This window comes from Glossina fuscipes, unplaced genomic scaffold (genome assembly GCF_014805625.2).
Source record: "Glossina fuscipes isolate IAEA_lab_2018 unplaced genomic scaffold, Yale_Gfus_2 61, whole genome shotgun sequence".
NCBI classification, from domain to species: Eukaryota; Metazoa; Arthropoda; class Insecta; order Diptera; family Glossinidae; genus Glossina; species Glossina fuscipes.
The window spans coordinates 4,534,219-4,562,174 of NW_023998433.1; the positions used below are offsets into that span (position 1 = coordinate 4,534,219).

The 27,956-nt window shown below is 32.4% G+C and overlaps 1 protein-coding gene across 9 annotated transcripts in view; it reads left to right on the top strand.

The window, feature by feature from the left end:
* The window catches only part of LOC119638018 (Down syndrome cell adhesion molecule-like protein Dscam2), a 128,407-nt gene extending 106,767 nt beyond the window's left edge, over window positions 1–21,640 (top strand). For 8 of the 9 annotated variants that reach the window (XM_038034559.1, XM_038034558.1, XM_038034560.1 and 5 more), the window contains 17 exons: window positions 5,244–5,388; window positions 5,457–5,893; window positions 5,966–6,119; window positions 6,698–6,815; window positions 10,078–10,240; window positions 12,790–13,287; window positions 13,395–13,541; window positions 17,017–17,169; window positions 17,653–17,747; window positions 17,839–18,725; window positions 18,789–18,952; window positions 19,020–19,166; window positions 19,967–20,301; window positions 20,366–20,438; window positions 20,884–21,033; window positions 21,128–21,296; window positions 21,365–21,640. In XM_038034559.1, coding sequence (XP_037890487.1) covers window positions 5,244–5,388; window positions 5,457–5,893; window positions 5,966–6,119; window positions 6,698–6,815; window positions 10,078–10,240; window positions 12,790–13,287; window positions 13,395–13,541; window positions 17,017–17,169; window positions 17,653–17,747; window positions 17,839–18,725; window positions 18,789–18,952; window positions 19,020–19,166; window positions 19,967–20,301; window positions 20,366–20,438; window positions 20,884–21,033; window positions 21,128–21,296; window positions 21,365–21,512 — 3,983 coding nt within the window. In that variant the 3' untranslated portion in view covers window positions 21,513–21,640. The remainder of the gene's footprint in view (window positions 1–5,243; window positions 5,389–5,456; window positions 5,894–5,965; window positions 6,120–6,697; window positions 6,816–10,077; window positions 10,241–12,789; window positions 13,288–13,394; window positions 13,542–17,016; window positions 17,170–17,652; window positions 17,748–17,838; window positions 18,726–18,788; window positions 18,953–19,019; window positions 19,167–19,966; window positions 20,302–20,365; window positions 20,439–20,883; window positions 21,034–21,127; window positions 21,297–21,364) is intronic. The other variant, XM_038034564.1, reaches the window with a different exon arrangement.
* Window positions 21,641–27,956: the final 6,316 nt, after the last annotated feature.

Sequence of the window (27,956 nt, forward strand, 5' to 3'; positions counted from 1 at the left end):
CACAGACATATAGACTTTCAGACGGACGGACATGGCTAAATAAACTCAAGTTTTCGCTTTGGACAAGAATATATATACTTTACATAGTGTCTGAAAATTTGTCTTTGGTGTTACAAATATTTTGGAAAAAAAACAAAATGAGTATACCCCATCTTACAGTGGTGGATATAATACATATTAAAAAAAAAAAAAAAAAAAAAACCGAAGAAGAAGAAGAAGACGACAAAACAATTTATATGTATGTGTTGTCACTTTTTTTTTCAACACTGATTTTCAATTTTATCATTCGAATGCAATGCAATCATTACTCCTCAATAGCATGCTCTTAAAATGTCAATGACTTCTTCAGTATGAGTACATCACTATTATTTGTATGTATTTATCCTCTTGTGTGTTCATACATGAATAATAACGAGGTTAATACTGACAACAACTAAGGAAACCATGCCTGTGCTTTGAGAATAATTCTTTGATATCCATCAGATCAACTTACTTACTTATTAATCTGACTTTTGTCAATCGCCACTAGTTAAAGCGAATGAACGGAACATTTACATATTTATCCAGCTTTGGTACGTATTCGTATTAAACTTTAAATAAAAGAGACGACAAAATTTTCGACAAAACATTCATACCTTTTCGTTTTGCGCTTTTGAACAATTATAGGCGCTTTCGTTAACGGACATTTTAATACCTTTTCAAATGAAGTCTTAACTTGGAATCATCTGGTGATCTTTTATAAAATATCTAATGAATTTTTATAAAATTTCCAAGTGCAATTCTTTCTGCCCCTGTTACTAGTGAAATAACAAAATTCGCATGTTGTCATATCTCGTAAAATGGTTTTGGATATAAAAAGGGACAGCAAGCAATACAAAATATAATAAGGTAACTGGAAACAGCAGTAAATATTTACAAAATCGCACCAATTCATCATCAGCAACGATAAAAAGAGACGGACAAGCGATACTTGTCTGTCAAATTAATGATAATGTTTGGTGCAGTCATAATCAGTACTATTATCGTCAATACTATTATTGTTGCTGATGTTAATATTGCGTAGCAATAATATTTGCCGACGAAATACTCTGCTAAACCGCATGCACCGTTAATCAATTAATTTTAGTAAATTTACAAAAACAGATAACTTACGTTGCCTTGAATGGGAACCGATTCATTGCAATTAATTTGAATTTAACCTACATAAAGATACAATATATATATATATGAATATAAGATTCCTAGTTTTTCTTTAAATTTTTCTTCAATTAAAACTAGATTTATCTCTTTTAGTGATAAAATTGGGATAATCCCCAATTTAAAAAGGATATGCTGCTAACTTTTAACTACAACATGATTAACTTCCATTTCCTGTACCTCTTATATCTTAAAATTCATAAATGTTTTAAAATATAAAATCAATCTTCTCACATTTTCAAAGCTGAAAGTTGTATAAGCTAATATTAAAAATTGGTCAACGAATAAATTTTACTAAATACATTTTTGCATTATTTCTACTAGATTACGATGCAACAATTATATCCTTTAAAGATCTCTGAGCATTTTTAATCAAAGGATCTAACAAGGTTTTTTTCTAATTTAAAATAATACATAGTTTGCGATTCCTTAAGCAGAGATATGATTAATATGTTTTTTGTGTGATAGTTAGAGATTGCGCGAGAAAAAACGAATAAAAAAACTTTCAAATATTTTCAGTTATAATCAAATGATAATTCTTCACGTATTAAAAAATCGTATTTTATACGGTAAAAAGGAGCCGCATAAAAAAGCGTCCCTCAGAAATTTATGTTAAAGTCTTACGAAACGGCGAAAAAGTGCTTTCCAAACAAAATATATGATAAATGATTAAATTACGCATGAAATTTTTTAAAATGTACATAATTTAATACGAATCGTCCTAGTCCAAATTTCGCATATATTCTTCTTCTTCCTCGTTCTCTCTATCTCTATACATACACCCAACTCTTTTGTTACATGGTACATACGTTCCTTAAAAAACGCCAAAAAAAATTGGGGGAAAATACATGCTACAGAGGGTGAATTTGAGGATATGTTTCACAACTTGAAAACATTATCTAAACTGAAAAGATGGAAAATATTTTCTGGAAAAATCGTACAAAAAAAGTAATAATGAAATCAATATTATATATTAATAAAGCAAATCAATTCATTTTTATTACAAAAAAATTTTAAATGTGCAGTGAAAATGTAGTCCATAAATACAACATATAAAATTTTAAATCAATTTCTCCTTACTACTACCTAATAGCAAGCTCGCACGTTTATTATGAGCGAAACCAAAAATCCTATCATCGGTAGATATGTTAAATACGTCTAGCACAACTGTCGCGTTTGATTCATGAATGATGAAATTATTAACGGCCTCTATTGATTTTTTCAAGTTATAAATTCTGCTATTAGCAGCTTGGTTATTTGTATTTGGCTTTTCAAATTGTTATATAAATTCATGGTATCCAGCTATACAAAACTGAAGATTGGGTTAAAATTTCAATGCACGCCCCATGTCAGAAAAAATTGTTGCATACTTCAAGTTCCCAGTTTCAAGCCATCGCGAATTAAATCAGCCGTTAATAGTTGAGTTTCTCCTTCGACTTCGCCATTACCGACTTCTTTGTTATCTTAAACTGTCATAAATTCGATCAAATCACCTCCCTCAAAAAAAACTTTCCGGATCAATTCGTCGATGTCAGCCGTTCGCATGTTGTTAGAAACTTCGCCACCAAGCGCATCTGATAGAGCTATAATTTCATAGCACACGGTTGATTTTTTTTACGATGAAACCTTCATTTTTGACGCATGCATGAGAGAAAAAATTCGAATTAAAAAAAAATTTTTTTGTGGATACGCCACCACCACACTCTTCGCACTCTATCATTTTTGCACGTAAAAGGTAAACTGTTTCGTAAAGTAAATTAGGAAAATTTCAGCCTTCTAATTTTTATATTTAATGAGTATCGAGCAAAAACCCACAAATGTTTGTTAAGCAAAACGGTGTTGCGTTCAGTTTCTACTTCACTATGGGCTGCTACCTCGACCTATTTGGCCCATTTTCAAAATCAACCTGCGTGCAGAAACTTGCAAATTTGAAGTCGATATCTTCATTTTTGCGACCAAGAGAACGCGAATAACAAACACCACACAGATACACAGACGGGCAGACACGGCTAAATCAACTCAAAACTTCACGCTAATCAAACACAAAATTAGTATGCCCCCATCCTACAGTGGTAGGTATAATAATATAGATAAAATGAATTAAGAAACCCTCAAATAATGCATACGAATTATGTTATAATCTTTAAATATCGTAAGGTAACATAATTAAGATAGGTGTAGGAAAAATTAATTCATTTAATATTCTCTTGCCATTTTCTGGTTCTTAGTGTTCTTGTTAATCAAAGAAAAAAAAAAGAAAAGTATCAATCGTCTTAGCAAATCGGAATCATTAAAAAATTTGAGGAAAACAAGCAAGAAAATTGTATTCAGCCGTGATGGAATCTATTACAAACGTTGCTATCACCTTAAGAAAGACTAAAGAAGAAGCGATAATATCTAAATTTCCATACTTCATCGATTTGAGCCATTTTTATTGAATGTATGTGGAAATTTGTAGTTCATGCATAGTGAGTAAAAAAAAAACCCAGAAATCGGAGTTATCCTGAAATTTATATTACTGTGGACTTGTCCTTTCATCAATTTATGGGCAAGAACTTTCAATATTCGTGCAAAAACACACAAATTGGCAAACGAACTGAAGAACATAGTTTAATTGATTCAGAATTGGACTCTGATCCTTTTGCAAACACTTGACTTCCTTCAAAAATAAGAAACCCTTTACTGACGCCTTTACCAGTTTGTGCTCTTTTTATACTCATCGTTAAAAAATGGCGGAACCCTCATTTCGTCAAAACGTTTGGAATGTTCAGAAAGAAACATTAAAGATCCTATAGTTTTGCTCAGTACGCAATTCTGAATCGATCTAAGTATATCTGTTCGTCTGTCTGTCCGTTCATCTGCGTGCTTGTCTTTGGTAAACACAAGGCCATAGGTTGTATAGATATCGACTTCAAATTTGACAAAAACATTGGAAATGACCTTCGCAGGTCAGTATCTCTAAAAATCTCTCTTTTTAAAACCAAAAAAAAAAAAAAAAATTGGTTTTTGTTCATTACTGTTCAAGACCTGAAAGATTATCCACGTCCACCTAATATTATAAATATCGAACTTTCAATTTTTCTGCTTCTTATTTAAAAAAAAAAATGTCCACAACCGCGAATATAATTTTCCTATTTGTTTCAATTACTTTCATTAAGAAATATTTTCATTGCCTAAACTAAAAACACAAGTCAAGACTTACATGTAGTTGCAGGCGTGTTTGGTCTTGAATTTAATGAAATTGACGAAAATAGATTTTAGTCGTAGTACTTTCTGCTGCCACTTTATACTGAAGATGAATAATTTCTTCTGAAGCCTTCCTTTGTTTCTTCGTCATTTTTCAAATTTGTGCTTAAGATTCATTTGAAGACGACCACTGTTAAGAGCACTCATTCGAATGAGATACGAAAAGCAAATAATTATTGTCTTCTAATTATATTAACCACATTGGCACATTTTTCCATAAGAGGGTAGTTTCTGGTTTCTGTTAAAGAGTCATAAAAAAGGGACAAAATATTTGGCCCGTCCCAAAATTTTTTTTCTTTTTTTTTAGGAATACTGCTATTTATAAGCATGCGACGTACAGAATGAATCAAATGGAGCATTGACGATACGGGCGTTGTGATTTTGCTTTTTTTTTTTGTTTTCTAGTTACATGCATTAGACGGGTGGGAAATGAGTCTCAAAGTGACGGCGTATTTTCACGTGAAATAAATGATTCCTTGTCCTCTGCCGTTTCCGACTACTGCAGTGCTGTCCGCAAGTTGTTTTGGGGATTTAACAAATACTAAGTACAATTGGATCATCCTCACTTAAAGGTTTTATACTTGACTATCATTCATAGTAAGTAAGTGACATTCACAGCATTTGGAAAATGCAGCTCCTTGGTTTTAATATAAATGACAGGAAATGGCAATTACTGTTAACTGTTAGGACAAACAAAACGCTGAAAATCAGAATGTTGCACTTTTCTGTTTACTTGCAATACAAACATAGAAATGAATTCTTGAGTCGTGAATTAATAAACAAACATGTATGAATTTTAGTTCCACCGAAAATTATGCCCATTCAAGCTATGACTAATATGCTGCGTGAGGGCATGAGAGCGGCCATTTCATGTCAAATATTGGAAGGGGATTTACCCGTTAGTTTCAGATGGGAACGCAATGCCAAACCTTTGATAGGCACTGGGTAAGAAACACACGAATTTTTTTGTACACAAAGTTCAATATTGTCTTTAAATTTTCCTTCATCTATAGCAATGAGGTAATCAGGCGTCTTGATGAGTACTCAGCCAGTTTAGTTATTGAACACATAACCTCGGAACATTCTGGTAACTACACCTGTATAGCACAAAATATAGCAGGCACCGAACGATTTACTGTTCCCTTAACTGTTAACGTGCCTCCTAAATGGGTATTGGAACCGAAAGACTCGAGTGCACAAGCTGGTCAAGACGTTTATCTTCACTGCCAATCATCAGGTTATCCTAAGCCAAGCATCACTTGGAAGAAGGCCATCGGCCCTACGCCGGGTGAATACAAAGACTTTTTGTATGAACCCACCGTTCAGTTATTCCCAAACGGTACAATTTATTTTAAGAAAATCAGCAAAGAATCTCAGGGTCATTTCCTTTGCGAAGCAAAAAACAATATCGGTTCTGGTGTGAGCAAAGTGATATTTTTGAAAGTGAATGGTAAGTGGGTTTTAAATGACAATCATATAAATCGTTCATATTTCCGTTAATCTTGACTGCGCTTTTTTTCAGTTCCAGCCCATTTTCAAACAAAATCAAAACAAATATCCGTTCCCAAAGGCAAACAAGTTCACGTCCAGTGCAATGTTCAAGGTGATAATCCAATTGACATTAAATGGAAAATTCAAGCAACACAACAGTACTTGGATGAATCTCTAGACTCTAGGTACGTCGGATAGCACGGATTTATTTTACTGGATTGTACTTTAGCAAATGTTCGACCCCAATTTTATTTATAACAGTTCAAACCTACAAAAATGGCAACAACTCAAGAACATATATCCCTGCCTTTTATCATATATACTCTATGTGTACTAATCCGATCATTAATTGTGCTCTAATAATTTTGTTTCATTGTGGAAGTGCCCCCGCTCAATCTTCACAATTTACACTTGTCTTTTTTTCTGTGAAATGTGATAAACATATGCGTATTCTTAGCTACCGGTACTCGATCTAGTCGTAAAAGTGCAGCCATAAATGCTTACAAAAGACAAAAGAATATAACTTGTAAAATGTGAACACAACTTGTGACAAGTAAATAACAATATAAAACTTAGAACAAATATTTACGTAGTCGACTTAAAATTCAATACATGGGTGTAATTAATCGATAGATGCACCTCTTATAATAAGCGTATAAAACGAATATTTATCTAAAATATGAAAGAAAATTTTTCCAACTCACCTGAGGGTTCGATATACAAATTCAAAAGATATACTAAACTAGACTGTGTTATTTTCCAGATACGCAATACGTGATCAAATTCTGGATGATGGCATGGTTTCAGAATTAGGTATTTCTCACACTTATCGACAAGATACTGGTATTTACATATGCCAGGCCAGCAATGCCTTCGGCCAGGTAAGTGATTTTTTACACTCTCGTATTCTTCATTTATTTGAGAATTGATTATATTCAATATGATTATAATCACTCACCGTAGAGATACGAATATTTAACTTCAACGCACTAAACGGCTAAACTGGACTGCCGTGTGCGAATATACTCAATCTCTTCCGTCCAAGATCTGAAAAATAGAGTATAAGAAGAATGGAGTAAGATCCCGGTTCCCTATACATGAAAAAATGTACAAAATATGTCAAAGCGTTCAAATGACGTTATTAAGCAAATAGGATACCTCGGAAAATATTAATTTTTAATAATATCCTATTTTTTTCTGCGTATTCTTCCTTATATGAAAAAAACTTAATATTGATGACGAATGCTCTGTTTTTTCAGTTCTCGAAATTATTCAATTGTCTTGGCTGCTGGAATAATGTTTCGTTTGGTTTTTTTTTTTATATTTTAATATGTATTCCCACGTAGTAGAAAATAGTAGAAAACACATTTTTATGTTGAGACAATAGACTAAATTTAACAACCATTTATTTTTAGTCGAGCAAAAAAACCAATTTTAATGGGACTCACTGTAATTCGCACAAAGTCGAATTCTCACTTTTTTATAATGAAAATGCGTGAAAATAATAAGATCTTTGACAAGAAATTTAGTTTTACTGAATTTGGATCCCGGCATTTTACGTTTTGGACTCTTCTCTATATAAGGAATATAAGGGTTTATCGCGAAAACAAATGCAGAATTGTATTAGGCGAAGTGCATTTAATCGTCGGCTTTGATCGACTATCAAGGTTTTTATTTGTTTTAATATTCCTTATGTAATAACGAGGTTATCGGCTACTTTTGTCATTTTTTTTAAACAAAAATGCAATATTCTACTCCTTGCGACTTATTAGTTACTTTTCAAAGGCATGTATCAAAAATGTTAACTCGTAATACGGTGCAGTATAAAAATGTAATCAGCGCATTTTTTATGTTTAAAATAAGTTGGGATAGGTTTCTGAAGTCTCTTTTCAAATTTTACCAAATTTATATTTGTAATCACAATCGTCTTAGCCAGAAGACGCTTTCTTTTTTTTTTTTCTGATGACGGCCAGTCTATGCATGTCCATGCAAATAAATGCCGTTCATTGTAAAAGCAATCTTACAAAAGCCTAAGCTTTTTCTAGATTATGTAAAAATTAAACTGCTAAACTGAATTAGTTGTTGTTGTTCACCAAAATATGTTAAGGCACCAATATGCTTCGATTTTCCAATGTGAACCTTTCAAAATATTAAATTCTCTATATAATCTTAAATATCTCTCGGTTTGTTTCACTTTCATAATCAGCGATTCAGATTTAAACGAAATGTTCGTGTTTAAGTAACTATTGAATTTCGTTTATAACGTATGTTGGTTGTACGTGGCTTGTTTACGTGTGCGAACGAAGGAAAAGCATAAATAACAAGTGTCACGCATGCATACACACATAGTACCTATAAATGTGTAAATGCATTTGTCAAATGCACGGCTGTCTGCACACACAAAATTTACTTTTTTTTTTATTTTCAAATTTCGGATCTGCTATCATTGCACATACATTTACAACCAATATACATACAATACATTAGGTCGCTCTATGGGTAATGCGACTTTTCATACTTATTTCATTGAACCGATTCTCGCATTTCAAAGCAGCCGCTGACGGCGACTTATACCTTTTATTTGTTTCCAATATATTAAATTGATATATTTTACGAGTCAGGCAAGGCCAATCGTTAGATACTCGACACCACCTAATACAGTCATTCAATCATCTTCGCAATAATACACCAAAAATTGTACACTACGTCTATGTAAAGGCGTATAGTTTTAGTGCAGGTCCTCATATTGGAGCAAGGTCGAAACATATACTAACCTGGTTTAAATTTGGCGAACTTGATATATACAGAAAGGTTTGTTTTCCATGAAAGCCCGTAACTGTGATGTGGTCTAAAAAATAGATCTTTATGACCCAAATTCTTTAAGGTTAATTTGTTTACAAATTCCCTTAACTATTTTTTTTTTATATCTTACATCGCTTAAACTTATTTATACAAGGACTTTCATGAAACATGGTAAGCCCTTACATGCCAAAAAGGTCTAATTTCTAATATTTAATGGAAAACAAAATTTGTCCATAATAGTAATTTGACATGAAAATTAAATGGCCCAGGTTTGAATCAAATGGACCTATTTTGTTTGGACAATATTCCTTACAATGGTTTTCATGAATAGTAAGCTCTTTAGCGAAAAGATTTACTTTTTAATGCTCTATGATGAAAATAAGTCCATAGTGGCAATGTAGTATAAAAATTAACGACGGGGAATTTGGATCACGTAGGTTTGCTTTAAAATTAAGCAAGCAAGCGGCGAAGTCTAATTTGTAGCTTTTTGTGGCAAAAATAGGCGTACAATAATAAAAATTTTAAAAAGCAAATTACATTTGCTGAGTTCGGACCACATCAGCTGACGTTTTGAGCACACCCCAATGTAGGGGTTTTCACAAAAAGTGTTCCTTTAGATACCAAAGTTATAACTTTTAGCATTTTATCACGAAAATAGATGAAAAGTTATACTAGGCGCAGTGGTGTAGGATATTTAATATCAGGGTTGCCCGACTATCTTCGTTTTACTTGTTTTATATTTCTTCCTTTTATGACATGCTAATGACACGTTAGTTTAACTCCCCGTTCGGACTTTGAATTTCTATATCTAGAAGAAGCTGCGGTATTTATGGGATAAGCTAATACGTGTATAACCATCAAATATAAAGTAAAAGCGTGAGTTTTGTGTACCATGGGGCGAATTTGGGTTACCGTTCGTTTCAAGTAAGTACTTAAAAGTAAATTGTTCAGTTTACAAGGGCAATTTTACATGCCCCTGATAAATAAAATTATCACACGCCAGCAGCTAACTAATCTAACCTATGGGTGTCAGAGCTTTTATCGGAATATTTATGGGAGAATAACATTCGTTTTTAGAACCGATCTGTGGCGAAAAACGGAAGGATTGCGCCGGATTCAAGTTCTTAAGTTTATCATGAATCCATAAATTTTGCGGGGTATGCATATTTCTAGAGTTTCTTAATGGAGTGACAGACGCACGTCTCGCACATGGACTTTCGTTTTTCAATTTCGGAAACTTGCAAAATATAAAAATGAACATTTTTATAATAAAAAAATTTATTTAACTTTACATAATATTTGTTTTTACTTAATTGCGCTTTAATATTTTTATACGCATAGGATGAGATGTCTTTACAATTAATTGTGCAGGAAGTTCCAGAACAACCAAAAAATTTGCGCATAAACTCACAACAATCTCGCAGTTTACAGCTAACGTGGAGTCAGCCGTTCGCTGGTAACAGTCCTATCGAGGAATATCATATATTTTATAAAATAATTACAGGTTCGTACTCTTTTAAGGACCTATGTATACAACTACAAATAAAATGAAATTAAATTTTACATTGGTATATACATACATATATATATTGCATTTGCTTAATAACACCATAGCACCTGTACTAGCAATTTGGGGTCAGTTTACGATTCTCGATTTTGAGTAAAGTCGATCTCGGCTGTCGAGTCGTTCTATGAATTAGTGACCTTGCGGCTATCGATAAAGTATGCATTGTACATACTATCGAGTAAAAAATTTCTCGATCAGAAAGTTGCTGTCGAGTAACGTATTCATATAAAATATTGTCACGAAATGCACATATTTGATACAATTAATAGACACGAAGGCTACCCAATCTCGTTAATGACGGAAATACCAAAATATTGGAAAAAGCCAATACCTGTTTTCAATTTTTTGTATCTTCTGTTGCTATAAAATTAAAAGATGTCATCAAAAATATATTAACATTAAATTGTTGGGAGAGATTAGGAAAAAAGAACTAGAAATTTTAAATGATAATAATACCTTTAGTTTAATTAATTACTCTTTCTTTAATTCGGTTTGTCATTATTTCTTTAATTCTATTTATTTTAAATTGGTAGCAATGTTTTCTGTAAATTTCCTCTGCGTCTGTAAATTTCCTCTGTGCCGATCAATGTTACACAAATGTTGTGGCAAAAACACATGAGCCTTTGCAAATTTAATCATTTTAATAAGACAACACCGGCTCCTTTTTTATTTAATAAAATTTTACATGGTGCCTTTAAAATGGCTTTCGTCCATTCTATTGTTGAACGAACATTTATATGTACTTTATTCAATACCCATTCACTTGATTCCTTGAGAGGTTTCCTATGAGACATAGAGGCATAAATAAGTTTCGATATTTATGCGCTAAACCACTTATGATAAAAGGGTACATTAAGTTCGTGCAGGTGTAAGCAACAGCTACAAGCGTTTGAGATAGACTCGCTCCCTTTCTCTTTATTATACCTGCTTTCAAGCTTGTCTTTCCATCCGTATGTGCTGTTTTCAAACCTACAAGTCGTAATTTGTAACATATTTTAATAAAATTTGTAACGCTGACGTATTTTGGCCCAGGGACGAAGGCTTTGGAAAATGATTTGGATTGCACCATTTGTCCGCCCACTTCCCGTATATTGACTTATTTTGAAAAGTTGCTATATGGATAACTGTATGCTGATGTAGACCATCCAATGATGCGTCGTGACTTTTAAATATTCTTACTTGCTTTAGCTTATGTATATTTAGACAAATTGAAATAGTTTATGTGCATTACGGTTTTTTTATTTCATTATTGAACATCTTCCTCTTTTTTGCATCTACTTGCATTTACATTGTTTACATGCTAATGATATAACTTGTATTCCGTTGTTTATTTGTCGATTAAGGCAGTTTTCTCGATTTAAAGGGCAGTCGAACTGTATAAACTCACAAAACGATACTATCAAGAAGAACTTTCGAATCGAGCACGCACTCGATATCGGAAACCCTAAACCGATTCTTGCTTCAACAATATTTTTTTATATCCATTGCGCAGTGGTATGTTCGTTTGTTCATTACATAAATGTAAGCTTCGGAAATTCGTTTCAATATATAAGTATTCTCCATTAACTTTATATTCTTCTAACACTTTTAGAGATAGTACTCAAGCGACTACTATATAAATTCAGCTGAATTGATCCGTCCGAAATCTTTTAACAACTGAGAAATTGTGACTTGTTCGAAACACTATAAATTGAAAATTATATAAAAGGAAGCTTAAGCTTGAACTAATTTGCATATTGTGACATGGAAATTGTGTTATTTATTTACAGTGGACTATATATTTATGAGCACTAGAGTCATTTGATTACCAAAATGATAGGTCATATTTTTTCTGCGGGATGATGTTGATGTCTATATATCGGGCAACACTCAACTGATTGCCTCAACCGAACATGTGCTTAAAAGATGACATTTCAGATGAGAATGCTGTGAATGAACAAAGAACACAGGAATGATTTGCTCGCAGCGGAGACACTAAACACCATCCCCATGATAATTTCGAATCATTTGAAAAGAGCAGGCTACAAAAACCACGGAAAAAACCGCGGAGACTTTTCAATGTGACTTATTATTTACATCGATAACAGAAATCAGAAGCAGAATTGCATTGCCTTTTTTTTCACGCCTTTTTTATTACACAAGATATCATACGAGAAAACATTGGAAAGCATGCTTCTGATACGAAACTTTTCGTTTTATTAAATTCATTTCGTCACAAGTGTTAAATTTTACTCATACAGAGTCAAAAAGCGGATGAAAACCATTAACTTGAAGTGTAGGAGTAAATTTTTAGCCATCATCTCAATCATCATGAACCCTGTAGACAATGATATTTGTAAAATATTCGATTAAAGCTCTCATACACTTGGTTTAAAGTGTTTATATCATCATTAATTTAAACATACAAGTGCAAGAAAAAACAAGAAGACGTGAACAAATTGCAGTTAGCTGATGATTTTCACTGATTTTCTTTATTATCTTTTCAGATATTTGGCAGAATGCTGAACATATCACAATTACTGGCTCACAGACGGTAGTCAACATTGCTAATCTGCGACCAGCCAAAGCTTATCATATTCGCATGTCGGCAGAAAATAAATTGGGTGCCTCTGATAATTCTGAAGTGGTGCAGGTAACCACATTAGAGGAGGTGCCTTCCGGTCCTCCTTTAAATGTTCGAGCCGAAGCCAAAAGCTCTTCTGAAATATCAGTAACATGGGATGCACCAGAACGTGATGATTGGAACGGTATTCTGTTGGGTTACTATGTGGGCTATCAAATGTCATTATCGCCTGAAGATAAGGAAGTGAATCCTACACAAGGTTTCAGTTTTAAAACTGTTGAAGTGCGCTCTCATTTTGGCGGTGAGACTGTTCTAACGAACCTTAACAAATTTACACAGTACCACATCATTGTGCAAGCCTACACTAGTCAGGGTAGCGGGCCACCCAGCAAAGAAATTGCCGTACAAACATTGGAAGATGGTAAGTACACTCTTAAACGTATAAAGTCAACCTAAATAAGTTTTTATGTGTTAAAACACCCACTTCCATCCCATATATACACAAACAAACGCCTGCTATGTGCTTAGTGCCATCATCACCTCCTGAAAGTCCACAGTGTGATGTATTAAGCTCAACATCAATTTATATAACATGGTCACCGCCTGACATTGATGGTCAAAATGGTAAAATCAAAGGATACAAAGTCTTCTACATAACAATCGATGAATTGTACGGTAAGTTTATTAATTGAACACAAAGTTTTTGTCATTCATTGCTTAAGCGATAACCGTTAAGCACGACAATTATTATGGAAACGTCAATAAGTACATTCAAAACATTTGTTATTGGTAAATGAGTAAAGATTGCATGCATAATCCCCCTTGTAGTAGGAAATTCGTACACCTTCTTCTCTTCGCGCGTTTCACCGGAATAACAATTTAAATAAGCATATTAGAAAAATAAGAGTGACTTACTTTAGCCTTTGTATACCCATCACCGAAGGAGAAGGGGTAGTCAAAACTTTTTCAAAGCCCAGGAGGAAGCATTAAAGACACCATAAAGTACATATATTGTAATATTAAAAAGTTTTGTTTACTAACATTTTATTTTATTGGAAAGATTCCCTATAAATCTTTCCAAGGAGTGACCAGATCTTTTGTGGTGTTTTACCCTGACTGCTCGACTTCAGAACGCCAAGTCAATCTGCTTCACAAAATGCCAATCGAGATCGGCATTAAGCAGTCCCTATCTATAATTTTAGGGGAATGGAACGCCTTTTATTGTTCTAGCGAATTAAACGCTTCTGAATTGCTTTTTGACAATTGATTTCATTTAATTCTTACCTAGCTATTTATACACAAATTATTACACTAAATTATGCTAACGTAAACAAATAATATTTTTTTAGTTGGGACGCCTGGCATCGCATTGCATTTCGTAATGCAATACTCAGCCAGGTGAAGTGTAACATAATTTTCATTTTTCTTTTCGCAAAAGAATTATGCTGAATTTGCATAATTCTGTGAAACTTCAAAGTGGATGCATATAACGATATGCGATCACACTAGACTATTCTTGATCAGCGTCAAATCCTAAATCGATTTAAGTCCGTCTGTGTAATGCGTGTTGTAAATATTCTTCTGGACGCAAAATTGGAGCTATCGACATCAAATTTGGCAGAAACATTGCAAGTCTTTGTACTCAGATTTGTATTAAAAATTGGCCAAATCAGTCACGTCCCCAGTACCACGTAGACTTAAAGCCTCTCTATTTTTCAAAAGGAATGAAAAATTGATTCTTTGTTCATTACTCATAAACTATAGCACATAAATGTATAAAAATTTGTATGCATATTCTATGGGCGTACAAATATCGGAAAAATTGACCACGCCTACTTAATATTATAGTGTATTAAAATTTAATTTTTTTTAAATGCCCATATAATGTGCAGCAACAAGCTTCAAATCCCCGTATATATTATATAAATTCTTGATCAATTAGAAATTTTAAATACTCGTCGGTTCGTCTATTCATCTATCCGTCTGCCCATCTATCCGTTTGCCCAACTGCGCAGTATCTGCGGTAATACCATTAGCGAACGATGATATTGCCTACAAGTTTACAAAAGAATTTGGAAGTGACGCAAACTTTTCAAAAGATACGCTTACAACGCCCACACACTTATGCGACAAATCTTCTCATTTTGAAAATAGAAAAAGTCCGTATTATTAAACACGAAAATTTAATTCTTTAATTTTTTTTGCCTATTTTAGATTACCCGTGATGGGTGATTCGGTGGCGATCAAATATAATTTTCTTATTTGTGATTTATGTATTTACCCATCTACCATGCACACACTATGCAGTTTATATATGATTTGCTAACAAACACATAGAAGATGTAATTTGCCAAACGGTATGTTCGTTCACCTAGGATTATCGCAATTTTCAAGGTCAAAATGTTTTATACTTTATTAATATAAGGTGTTCACAATGTGATTCCATTTCATTGAAATTTTTTCGCAAAACACGATAGGATACCAAACTTTTTCAAAATATCTTGGAAAATTGCGATATAATAAAAGATGAACCTATATCAAGTCTCCTGGTATTGCATACGTCCGCGCGGTTTTAATAATACATACCCTTGCTTTGAATAATAAATAAGCTCACATGCTCGCTTATTTCAACGCACTTTAAAATATTGAATTAGACAAAATTGCATTGTATAAACCATGTATCGATCATTCAATAATCCATAACTCTTTGCGTTGTTCAGTCCTGTGAAATGAACATCCATATAGTTTACTCATATGTTCACATGCTACCGATAATTAAAACTTCCCAGCGTTGAAGTCATTCAAAGCATGATTTCGTCGTCGAACGTCGTTTACTTTTTGGTGCATTCTTTATAAACCCTTTTTAAAGCCTCAGCGGGCTCGCTCTTATGTACTATTTTATTGACATACACAAATTATCTTGTAGAGGATATAATTATGTTAATTAAAGTTGAAATGCATGCAAACCACAAAATTTTACAAAGGGTTTGTTCTATCCAAATGTTTAGAGTCAAAATGGGGTTAATAGACTATTTCCAATACTAGTTTCAATTGATGCCAATGCATTGTTTTTAATAATATACATAACAGAACTTTATTGTTTCAGTTTTTTGAACGTGATTGCTATTTCACTTTATTCTATCCAACACTGTAAGATGGGCGTACACTTATTTTGTTTGTTTTTTTTTTCATAATGAATGTAACACCCAACAGTAAGCTTCAGATTTCAAGTATATATATTCTTGGTCAGCGTGAAGTTCTGATTGATTTAGCCATGTGTGTTCGTCTGTGTATCTGCGTAGTTTTCGTTGTTGGCACTATCGCGGTCGCAAAAATAAAGATATCGACTTCAAATTTGGTAGACACACTGCAAGCTTTTGCACGCAGGTCAGTATCTAAAATGGGCAAAATCGTTCGAAGCGGAAGCCCGCAGTGGAGAATAAACTGAACGAAAGTTCGTTTTTCTTAACACAAATTTGTGGATTTTTATTCGTTACTCAGAAATTATAAAAGTTAGAAGGCTGAAATTTTCCACATTTATCTTCTTCACATGCAAAAATGGCCATCACTTTTTTGAAGTTATCATAACGCAAACAATTTGGGCATTTTTCGTATGAAGATACGTTATCTACCTGAAAATGGGTTAATTCTAAAATAAATACGGTAGACGCCGCGATTCCTTTTTTCTTAATAATTCCGGCTATATGGGTATAAAATAAAAGAACTTAGAGAATAGAATGCGGAGAGGATAGTGGTGGGCACGCAATATTCGACCTCCACCGAATATAACTTTCTTACTTATTTTATTTTATTATTTCCGAAGTTTATATAATTTTGCTTTACTTATTTCTTTATTTTTTTGGTTTATAAACAAACCAACGTCAAGCTTGTCCCCTATTGTCCCTTTATTTTTGCAAAAAAAATAATAGGAAAAAAAGCTATTGCGATAGTAATAAAGATTGCAAAGGAAGGCAATTAACTTTCTTTCGTTTTCGAAGTGAACAAGAGTTTATAAAAGATACGTACGCAAACAGTGCCACTATTTAAGCCCTCCGCACACTAAACACACATATATGCGGACAATTATTTATAAGTTTTCACCATATTAAAAGTAATAGGTTTCTAACTTCTTGCACTTTTGTCATCACAGAAACTGATCCGGAGGTTGTGAAATCAACAAATCAGTACGTTACCATTGAAAATCTCCACAAATACACCAATTATTCTGTTTGGGTTTTGGCCTACACAAAAATAGGTGACGGAGCGAAGACAAAACCATTCTATTGCCGCACTCACGAAGATGGTAAGTTAAGAGAAAGAGAATAAAAAACAAAGTAAAAGCGTAAAATAACAAATAGTAACGTGAAATTAGTCAACCGTACATGGTCCAACTTCTTGTCTTTGGTAAAATATGGGTTATATTATTAGTGGGACATATTTAATAACTAAGTGGTTTTGAATCGACAGAACGATTATAAAAATTTAATAAAAATAGACAATATAAATATAAATAAAAATTGAAATTTTGAGTTATATGGAAAAAGAAAGAAAAAAAATTGTTATTACTATTTAGCATGAAGTGTGTATATAGTTGGTGAAAAATTGGAAGACCTAAAGCGTATTGTAAAATATTGCAGAGAAATAAGTATTCCGTATAATAAGTATAGATATCTCTTAAACAACGTTAAAATTTGCAAGAAAATTATTGGGCCTATTTTCACTTGGATATATAATGCAAATAATGATAATTATTACTTCTCTGTGACGTTTTCATCTCATTATATAGTGCCTTCGGCCCCGCAAGCAATCAAAGCTATACCAGCGTCAAGTACAAAAATTATTGTTTCATGGCTACCGCCGGAATTTCCAAATGGAGACATTGTAAGTTCCTATTCATTATTGTTTTCGCTAAAGTGAAAACTACGGCGGTATTTATTACTAAATATTGGTGCTTAAATATCTACTCTTATAGACCGGCTACACCTTTTATATGTCGATGTTAGAAGGCGGTAGGGAAGAAGGTACACATAAACGAGTTCTGGGTCCTTATGTGGAAATGCACGAAACACAGCGAACTCAAGAGTCCGCCACCTATCAATTCTGGCTGACTGCCTCCACTAAAGTAGGCGAAGGTGAAAAAACACAAGTAGTGACAGTACCGCCCAATAATAAAGTGCCAGCACGCATTGTATCGTTCAGTCAACGAATAATAAGTCCATGGAAAGAAAATTTAGAATTGCCTTGCCGTAAAGTAGGCTCGCCGGCTCCCGTCACTATATGGCGTCAAGACGGTCACAACATGGAAACTAGCACACGAAAAACTATAGCGAAAAATGGTACACTTTATATACGTGAATGTCAAGCAACTGATGCTGGTAATTATACCTGCAGCGTAGAGAATACTTGGGGTAAAGACGAAATCGTCTATAATATTATAGTGAAGGTACCGCCAGAAGCACCCAATTTAACTGTAGTTAATACATATACGGATAGTTTACACTTGGAATGGACCGACAATAGTCATGGTGGTAGTCCAATTTTAGGTTACGTTATAAATTATAAGCGCGACAATGGTGATTGGGAAGAATTGCAAGTAGACGCAAAAACTAATTCGCATTTGCTAACTAATCTTTGGTGTGGTACTCGCTACCAACTATACATAACAGCTTACAATAAAATCGGCACAGGTTTACCGTGTGACATTGTGAACTCATATACCAAGGGCAATCCACCCGTACAGCCTAAGCATTCACAAATGATAACTAATAATTCAACAAGTGTTACATGTTGGTTGGATTCTTGGGGGGATGGCGGTTGTGGTATCTTATATTTTATGATTGAGTCACGTATTTATGGCAGGTAAGCAATATCAAAAATAAGTCCAAGCCTTCCCTAAAAGAAAGTAAATTTTACATATTTTAGATCTGCTTGGAATGTGGTTTCTAATCATATACCACCAACAGAACGTATTTATACTGTTAGTGATTTGGTTCCTGGAACGAAATATCAACTTAAGGTAACAGCGCACAATAATGCCGGCTCAACAACGGCAATTTATAATTTTACGACCCTATCACCACAGGGAGGTAAATCAGAAAATGCTTTGAATATTTTGAAATCAAAATCATAATTATCATCAAAATTCCCTCATAGTTATTTACTCAACTGATCATTCAGACCCCGTTTCTCGTTTGAGCGATGGTCCCTTCTACGCTAACTTCAAGGTATTATTACCTGTTTGTCTATCTATGATTGTCTTGCTAAGCTTAATAGCAGCGATCTTACTAATAAGGAAGCGAAGTAAGTTTTCAAACCATTAATTGAGTATTTTTCTCACGAACTAAAATATGTAAAGTTATAATAAAAAACAGAAAAAAAGCAATTTCGAAAAAAGGAATGTGAAAAAACGAAATAAACATAAATAAACAGTAAGTAAGAAAATTAAATTCGGTCGGGCCCGAATATTGTATACCCATCACCGTTATCCTATAAAAGACAAAAGATGTAAAACAACAAAATTTTCATACTCTATAATATGGAGTGGACGCAGCTGATTTTTTCTATTCTCAAAATAAAACTTTGTCATAGAGACCCGTGGGCATTGTACGCGTGTCCTTTGAAAAGTTTAGGTCAATTCCAAACACTTTTGCAAATTTGTAGGCGATATCTTCACTTTCAGTAACGGGAGAATGTTTACCACATCTATTATAAAATTGCGCCAAGAGACAGATGGACAGAGGAATAGGCGGACACGTTTAGGTGCAGTCAAAATTTGAATTTGGCAAAGAATTTATACACTTTGTGACGCGTATTTATGTTTTATAAAGGTATCGTAAAAAAATAAATTTTGATACACTATAATACCGAATAGGCGTGGTCAATTTTTTTCATTTTTGTACACAAATACTACAGCATCGCCCATAGAATCTGCGTTTAAATTTTTATACATTTATTTGCCGTAGTTTATGAGTAATGGGCAAAAATCCAATTTGTCATTCCTTTTGAAAAACAGAGGTGTTCTCAGAGGTGTCAAACATTTTGACAAAACGAATATACCCCTCATCCTTCGGTGATGGGTATAATAAAATTGTCTTTCTTAGAAATGAATACTCAAGGACGTTTGGCTTCATCATCGATGTCAGAGTCGCCTTCTTTGACAAATTTACAAAATAAACAAAATCGTGATCAACAATATCTAGCAGTGAGATGTAATCCAGGCAGTGGTCAACCACGTGGCTCCAATTCAAATGATTCCGGAAGTTTTGGCAAAGCAGAAGGCAATGAGTATATCGAAGATATCTGCCCCTATGCTACCTTTCAACTAAACAAACAGACCTATAGCGAAAGTTCGTATAGCGGTAATGTGTACAGTGGCCCCTATCATTCAGTCAGAGGTTCATTTGTTTACCATGATGTGAAACCCGATAGTTACCATGTAAATAAAACCTGTGATTAAATCTTTCAAAATTTTCAAAATTCTGAAATTTTTTTATTTGTAGAGCAAAGAACCTGAATATACGAAAGTTAGAAGAAAAGTGGGGCGTCTTAGAGATCCACACTCTGAAAGCCAAGGTAAGACCACTATATTTACGACGCTTATAACATTTAGTCTAAAACGTTCAAGGTTTCACATAGTATGTTACAAATTTAGATTAAGGTTTCGCATTTGAAGAAAAAATATTTTTGATAGTAGCGCATTAAATTATTCATTTAATCAACCATTTGATGCCCTCCGCTCTTCCCCTTTTCTGGTAAAGTGAATGTCAATTGACTAAAACATTAAATCATATAACATTGACTGTTGTACATCAGATTAAATTATTATTTTTCATCACAATCTATTTTTTTTTTTTTCAACTCGTACTATCATAAACATTAACTCTGTATTCCCTCTGCCATCTCCAATCAAAATCATAACATGAAATGTTTTCAAACTCAAATCAACTCAAACCCAAAATCAATCGAACAATCAATCAATCGTTCAAATCCATCATCAAATCGTACTAAATTGTTTTAGAATCGGACAATCCAGGCTCAACAGATTCCGAAGTTAGGAAAATCCTAACACTTCACATACCAATTACAGAATATGACACTCTTGGTTCCGAATCGGACAATGATGTGTCGGCACGAGCACTCAATTCTGCCAAATATAGAGCACAAAGAGGTATGTAATGACATATTCGACATTTATGGAAATAGAAATGAAAAAGCTTTAACAAAAAATTATAAATAATTTATTTTATTATCGTTTATTTCAGATACACAAGATGAGACATCGTCTTCATCGGAAACTACACCGACAAGCATGTCACGTAAATCGAAACCACCATTTGCTTCTAGAAAATCTGGTAAAACAGGAACTAGCGGCAAGCGTCACGTACGCAGCTCTAGTGGATATTCCAGCCACAACGAAGAAACTACCTTTAGGTAGAGATTAAATTATTTTTGTACTCAATAGATTTTACATATCGAAAAAATCAATCATATTTTCCTAGCATATCGAACTATCCTCCCAACTATCAGGATCACATAAATCCACCGGCCCGTTTTTCCGACAGCAATGAAAAATCGAAAACTCAGACATCGCCACGCATTCGTGCCAATTCAAAGTTGCAAAGAGAAACCTTTCAAATAAATGTTTAAAAGCTTTTTTTTTTTATTTATTTCGTGTTGCTAAACAACTCTGACCATTTAACATGACAAGGTTTTTGTAAACTTTCTCTTTATCGAAAAAAAAAGATAAATATATACATAAAAGGGTTACGTATATAAAAGTAAATAAATGTAAATCCACCCATTTATTTAAAACAAAAAGAAAAAAAAAGAAACTACTATTAATCATACATATACATATATGTAAGTATCTATCTAGCAATAATAATGAAAAAAAAAACTTTATGATTACATTAGAAAACAATTTAATATTTAAAAAATATTGCATTTATTTTGAGTGACCTTAACTAATAACTTAATCAAAGCCTTTGTTTAAAGATTGAAAAATACTTTTTCTTTCAGATAGAATCGTGTGTGTGTGTGTGTGGGTGGGTGGGTGGGTGTGTGTGTGTGTGTGGGTGTATGTGTATGTATGGATGTGTGTATGTGTGTATGTGTAAGTAGAATGGACATACTATATCTATTTTCAGAAAGCACACAATATCAAATATAAATGCATTCAGCATATGCTTAATCTAACTGAAAAAAAAATTGTATGCGGTTCTAAAAATAAGTTCACTTTGAAGTTGATAACCAAAATTCTTTCAAGAAATCATACCTTTGCAACAATGATACCGATCCGATATTCGTTGTACATCTTCTTTCAGGAAGACCTACCTCCATCAGGTTTACTTTTCGTGACATTGTCACCCTGTCATTAGAAAAGTAGAAATAGACAGATGGCTTTAGATCGATTTTGAATCTAACATCAATCGAAAATTCTGTATACGATGGCCGTATGTGTAGACATAATTCTTAAGATCATACACAAAGTGGCGATGTTGAACATATCCTCCAATAATGCCTAAAAAGACTATGTGCTGCATTTAAAACTATGAAACATTCTCTTATCCTAAAGATAATGATTTCATTGTACTTTTTAAGTTTTTCCAAGAAACAAATGAAATCTGAAAGAAATACTTATCGTTTTAGTTGTTTATTTACATTTCTACCCATATTCATGTTGATTTAGATTTAGATTAATATTGTATTTGTATTGTACGGTAGAATAGAAATAAGAAATAAGAAGTAAAAAAAAATGTCAACAACGACTGATTTTTTATGTTAAGAACAGCACACCGTTATGCAGCAATGCAAATAATAAAAAGACTTATTCAGTTTAACAAATAAAAGCAAAAACGACTACGCATTCCATTAGAAAGAATAACGAATTGCTTTACTTTATGGCCTTTCATTCGATTTGTATGTGTTACAAAAAAGAAAGGATATAAATAAAATAAATAAAATAGATGGGGATTAGTGTGGACGCATTCTTTACTGATGCATATAAAAACTTGTAATTAAAATGACAAAAGCCAAAATTTCTATGGAGCGCATTTGTTTTCTTTCTTTATGTAGTACTCCACGTTTGTTAATAGACAAAAAGAATATTACAATATACATAATAAAATGAAAAAAAAGATATTATGTTTGCCTTAAGGCGAATCTTTGATACCCATCTCCTTGAACACATACATAAAAATCACAAAATGGAATTCTATGAATTGTGGGTCAGCTGTTTTAGATGGCTTTAGAAAATAGTTGTATCAAGTTTTATTTCAATATCTCTTATAGGTTGTAAGTTGCCTTTTTGTATTTATTATGGGCGTGTTCTGGCAAGAAAACTTTTAAATCATCCTTGTAAATATTTAGATTAATTTTTGCTATGGACAGTAAGCTATGGTCTTTCCCCTGTTACGGGAGTGGTTGCAGGCAAATCACTCCAAACCTCAAGGTTAATTTGTAGCCATTATCAAAATAATCCCGGCATAAGCAACCGTGAGAACTCGAAATTTTAAGCTGATCGAAAATATATTTAGATATATGTAATATTACGTATTATATAATATATAATACATATATTATATATATTATATATATTACAAAAAGAGTACGGCTATATGTCTATATGTATATATGCATGGATGCGTACGCATAAGGGGTGTCTAATACATATATATATATATATATGAATGCTACATCTGGAAAGCCAAATCTAGTATATCTAAATACATTGATGGTGGGTGCAAAAAAATGATAGAAAATTAAAATAAAATAATACCAAAATTATTCGATTCAACTAAATGTAAAGCAAAATGAAAACAAAATATGTTATCTACAATCTAATAAAAAACATTATAAAATAAGTCTGAAATACATATGATATTAAATGAAAAATACAAAATTAAAATAAAATTTGCATAAAATGTATAGTGAAATAAAATCAAAATAAATGTGCATGAAATAAAAAAGCGATAAAATGAAATAAAACATAAAATATAATAAAAAAAAACAAATTAAAAAAAATACGGTAAACATATAAGCAAAGTGAAAAAATAAATCGACACAGACATCAAAAAATCAAATTTCAAAATACAAGAGAAATTATATTCGGCTTGAGCCGAATGTGCTATACCCACTTGTTTAGTTAAGTTTAAACCAAATACTAAAAATCTATAAATGTGTATGCGCATACATATGCACTGCGGTATTTAATAACTGTGTCGATATTTCGGATCAGTATATACAACAAATAGTGTCAGTAATAAAAACATTTAAACTTTTTCCAAATTTTTTTTTCTAGTTATAGATGTTGCCTAAACATAATTGCAACAACTTTCAGCTTTCGACGAGCTTTGTTAAATCGACTCAAAATCTTATACTGACCTAATCTCTATTACCAGCGAAACACCAAAACAATTACGTTTTCATCTGTCGGCGGTGAATATAAGTCAAAATGATTAGGAAAAATATCCGCACCGTATATTTTCATTATACCCTACACCAGTTGTGGTACAACTTGTGGTGTATGGACTTGAGATAGACCGACCTTTTATTATATAGATCGATTCAGAATCATTTTTTGAATAGACTTAGGCTTGTCCGGACTTCTCTCCGTCTTGTGTTCAACCTACAGGTCACAATCTTCGATGTATTTTAATAAAATTTGGTAAAACGACATGTGTTGAATGAAAGACGAAGGTTAGTGGTTCGGATCGGTTCACTTTTTCAACAACTCCCGTATCGAGACTTATTTTGGAAAGCCGTTATATGAATAACTGTATTAAACAAAATGATGTAGGATATTGAATGGTGTGCCCTCTCCAACTATAGTGTGTTTACTTGTTTTTGCTTAAATAAATTTTGACCGTTATGTTATGTGTACAAAAAAAGGATCAGCATTGTGTGAAAAGGGTGTAAGAGGCTCATGAAGAATGTTTTTTAACATATTTTAGGATTCATTCCACGTTTCGATATGCTTCAGTTATCCGAGTAGACACTTTTTTTTCGCGTAACTTATTCTCTTGTGCAAACATTTAAATAACTAGCTCCACAGTCATGTTTACAAAATTGCGATTATTGTAGTTATTCCGGTATTTTTTTAAAGTTCAGCGACTCCGAAGGAAATATTTTTCATCATTTTAAAATTGGCAATTGTCGTATTTAATTATAAAATTATCTGCTTGTTTCATACAGAATGTCAAAATAGATCATACGTCCCGCGAAATTATATAATTGGGAAAAGTCAACGCTTAGTCAACGCTTGTCATTTGTTGTTGGTGCAAAGCAATTTCTTGATTGTGAAGCAAGGATGGACATCACACATACTATGTAGTATTTAATCCTGATACATCATTTATACTTTCTGATTGTTAATCGTCAATTGCCAGCTGCATAAAGCCGCTTTATTTTATAGCGTTGGCAGCTAAATGCCTTATGAATCTCTATTGAGTTTTAAAGTTTAGACAACTCACAGTCCCTTTTGTTTGCTATGATCTTCACTTGATACAAATTGTTCTAAAGTATCGATTCAATGTGTTTAAACTTTGGACGTTTTTGTGGTCTTTCCCAAGATGCTTATTAAATTTTAGATCATTGCTAGCGAATTCTGCAAATGAATTAGAAAATTTCATATATATTGTCCATCTGTCTTTAGTTAACTTTAAATCAACCGTCAATCAGGAATATATAAATAGTTTCTAAACATCCGATAAGCATATCTGATGATTAAATTAAACGAAGCAGTCTTACAATGTAAAATTAAATTTTAAAACTATTTAAAAAAATTTTAAATAAACGAAGTAACATAAATTAAAGTAAATTGTATCTAAAACAAACGTTGAATAGTATGAAAAACGAACATTGAAACTAAATTTGAAAAGAAGAAAACAAATAAAGAGGATTAGATCGTGGTTGTCAGAGCCATTAAGAAAATTGAAATTTTTACATGACATTTTGTGCTACCATAACTACTGCTAGTGTTAGGTGCATTTGGTATTACATGAAAAATTAGGCAACCTTATGTTAGATAGTTTGTAACTAATTTAAGGTCGAGAAAAAAAGAAAAAGCAAAAACGATAGTTAAAAAACTTTTAATGAAAACTTGTAAGTAATTATAGTTATTAAAAGTGTAAAAGAAATTATCGCTTAAAAGTATTTATTAAATTCGCAAGTCGAAACAAACAAAGAAATATAACAATCAACGTAACAATAACAAGCCACAATACAAATTCAACAGTCATTATATACATGCCTATGTGTGTTAAGGATATTCTGTTAGCAATTATCATGAAACGCATACAAATAAATTAAAAAAGAAAAAAGCATTTACATTAACAATAACACCAGGAATGGAAAAAATAGTTAAGAAACAATATTCGCCTTATGACGAATCTCCTTGATCTTGAATACCCACTACTTAAAGATAATACAAAAAAATTCATAGTATTTATTTTTTCGTAAATTTCAAATTTTGAATCGTTATCATCGACTTTATACATCTTGTTTGCTTATTTTTCAACTTGCGATCCGTGGCATTCCGTTAACTTTTGAAATTATACAGCAATGTGATAATAGAAGAATATACAGACAGACGGGCATACATATTCACATAAATACATGTTAAAATTAACTCGGAATCCTATATATCTGTGCGATTGTTAGTCCTCGAATAAAGGAAATAATAAAATGAATCTCCTTTGTGTGGTGGGTATAAAAGTTATAACAAAAAAAAAAAAAAAATGAATAATTCCAAAAACTAAAATAACTACAACAAACCCCCTCTACAATAACACTTCCTTTTGTGTGCCACATTAGTAATAAAAAAACAATAATAATAAAACAATTATTAAAACAAAATCATCATAATGAACAGAAAATATATACAAATTATTATTAATATTATTATTATCATTATATATTTATGAAATGTGAAATAAAATATTGGATATACCAAATAGCTAATTAATTTTTTTTATGTGATCCTTAAAAGCCAAACAGTAAAACATCATTCTTTGCATAATATTTTTGTACTGCACTTGCAACGACTAACCGTGCTATTTAAGGAGCAGTACAATATTACTTTTGTGCAGAATTTTTGCTGTTTTTCTGGTCTTTTTGAAGTTGAGGATACTTCTTTAAGAACACGATACTATAATTCTAATATTAGCGGATAAGGAAACAACACTTCAACTAACATTTGTTGTTTGCGCGCAGTATTTTGAATAACGAAGAATATTTCACATACGGTTTCAGCTACCAAACCGAATATTATGAGCATATCAAAAAAAATTCATCCATATCTCATCATTTTCTTTAACAAAGCCTACGGAACCTATATAGATTCTCACATCTATAAGTTGCCGAAGATATGTAGCAGAACGATTATATAATAAAAAAGAAATTTTTTTAAAGCAAATGATTCCGAAAGCGACCAAGAAACAAAAGGCATAAACATGGTGAGTTTTCGTACGATGAAACTTGCCAAGGATATTCAATATGTAATTAATCAGGTAACTTATTTCCTAGCAGAAATTGGAAAATGTGAATAAATTCCCATATTTCAATTCCAAATATGAATAAATATAAATCGACCACTTTTTACTTCGATTCCGATTCGAATCCCAGTTTTTATATAGCAAATAATATTGCAGGAAACTAAAGTCGAACAAATATTTTTTATGGCTTACTGTTCAAACGCGGCTAGTCATTTTAGTTATACAATATTTACGTTTACACCCAAAGATAATTTCAAAACATTTAATCCAAATTTTGGCAGATATTAAATAATTAAATTTTATTTCTATACAAAAATATTTTTTAACGTTTGATTAAATGAAAAAAAAAACAAACAAAATTGAAAACTTCTGAACGTAATGGCCAAGTAAAACTAGACTTTTATTCCCAATTTAATTTTAAGACATACCATTTAATGTGTAATTAATAGAATATATAACGCAAATTCAACTCGAAACTATGTAACAAAACATTTTTTTAATGGTTAAAATATAAAAAGGAAAAAAATCAACAACAAAATTCGTGAATATTCTAAAATATAAATAATAAAATAAATAAGAAATGATATTAAAATAAAAA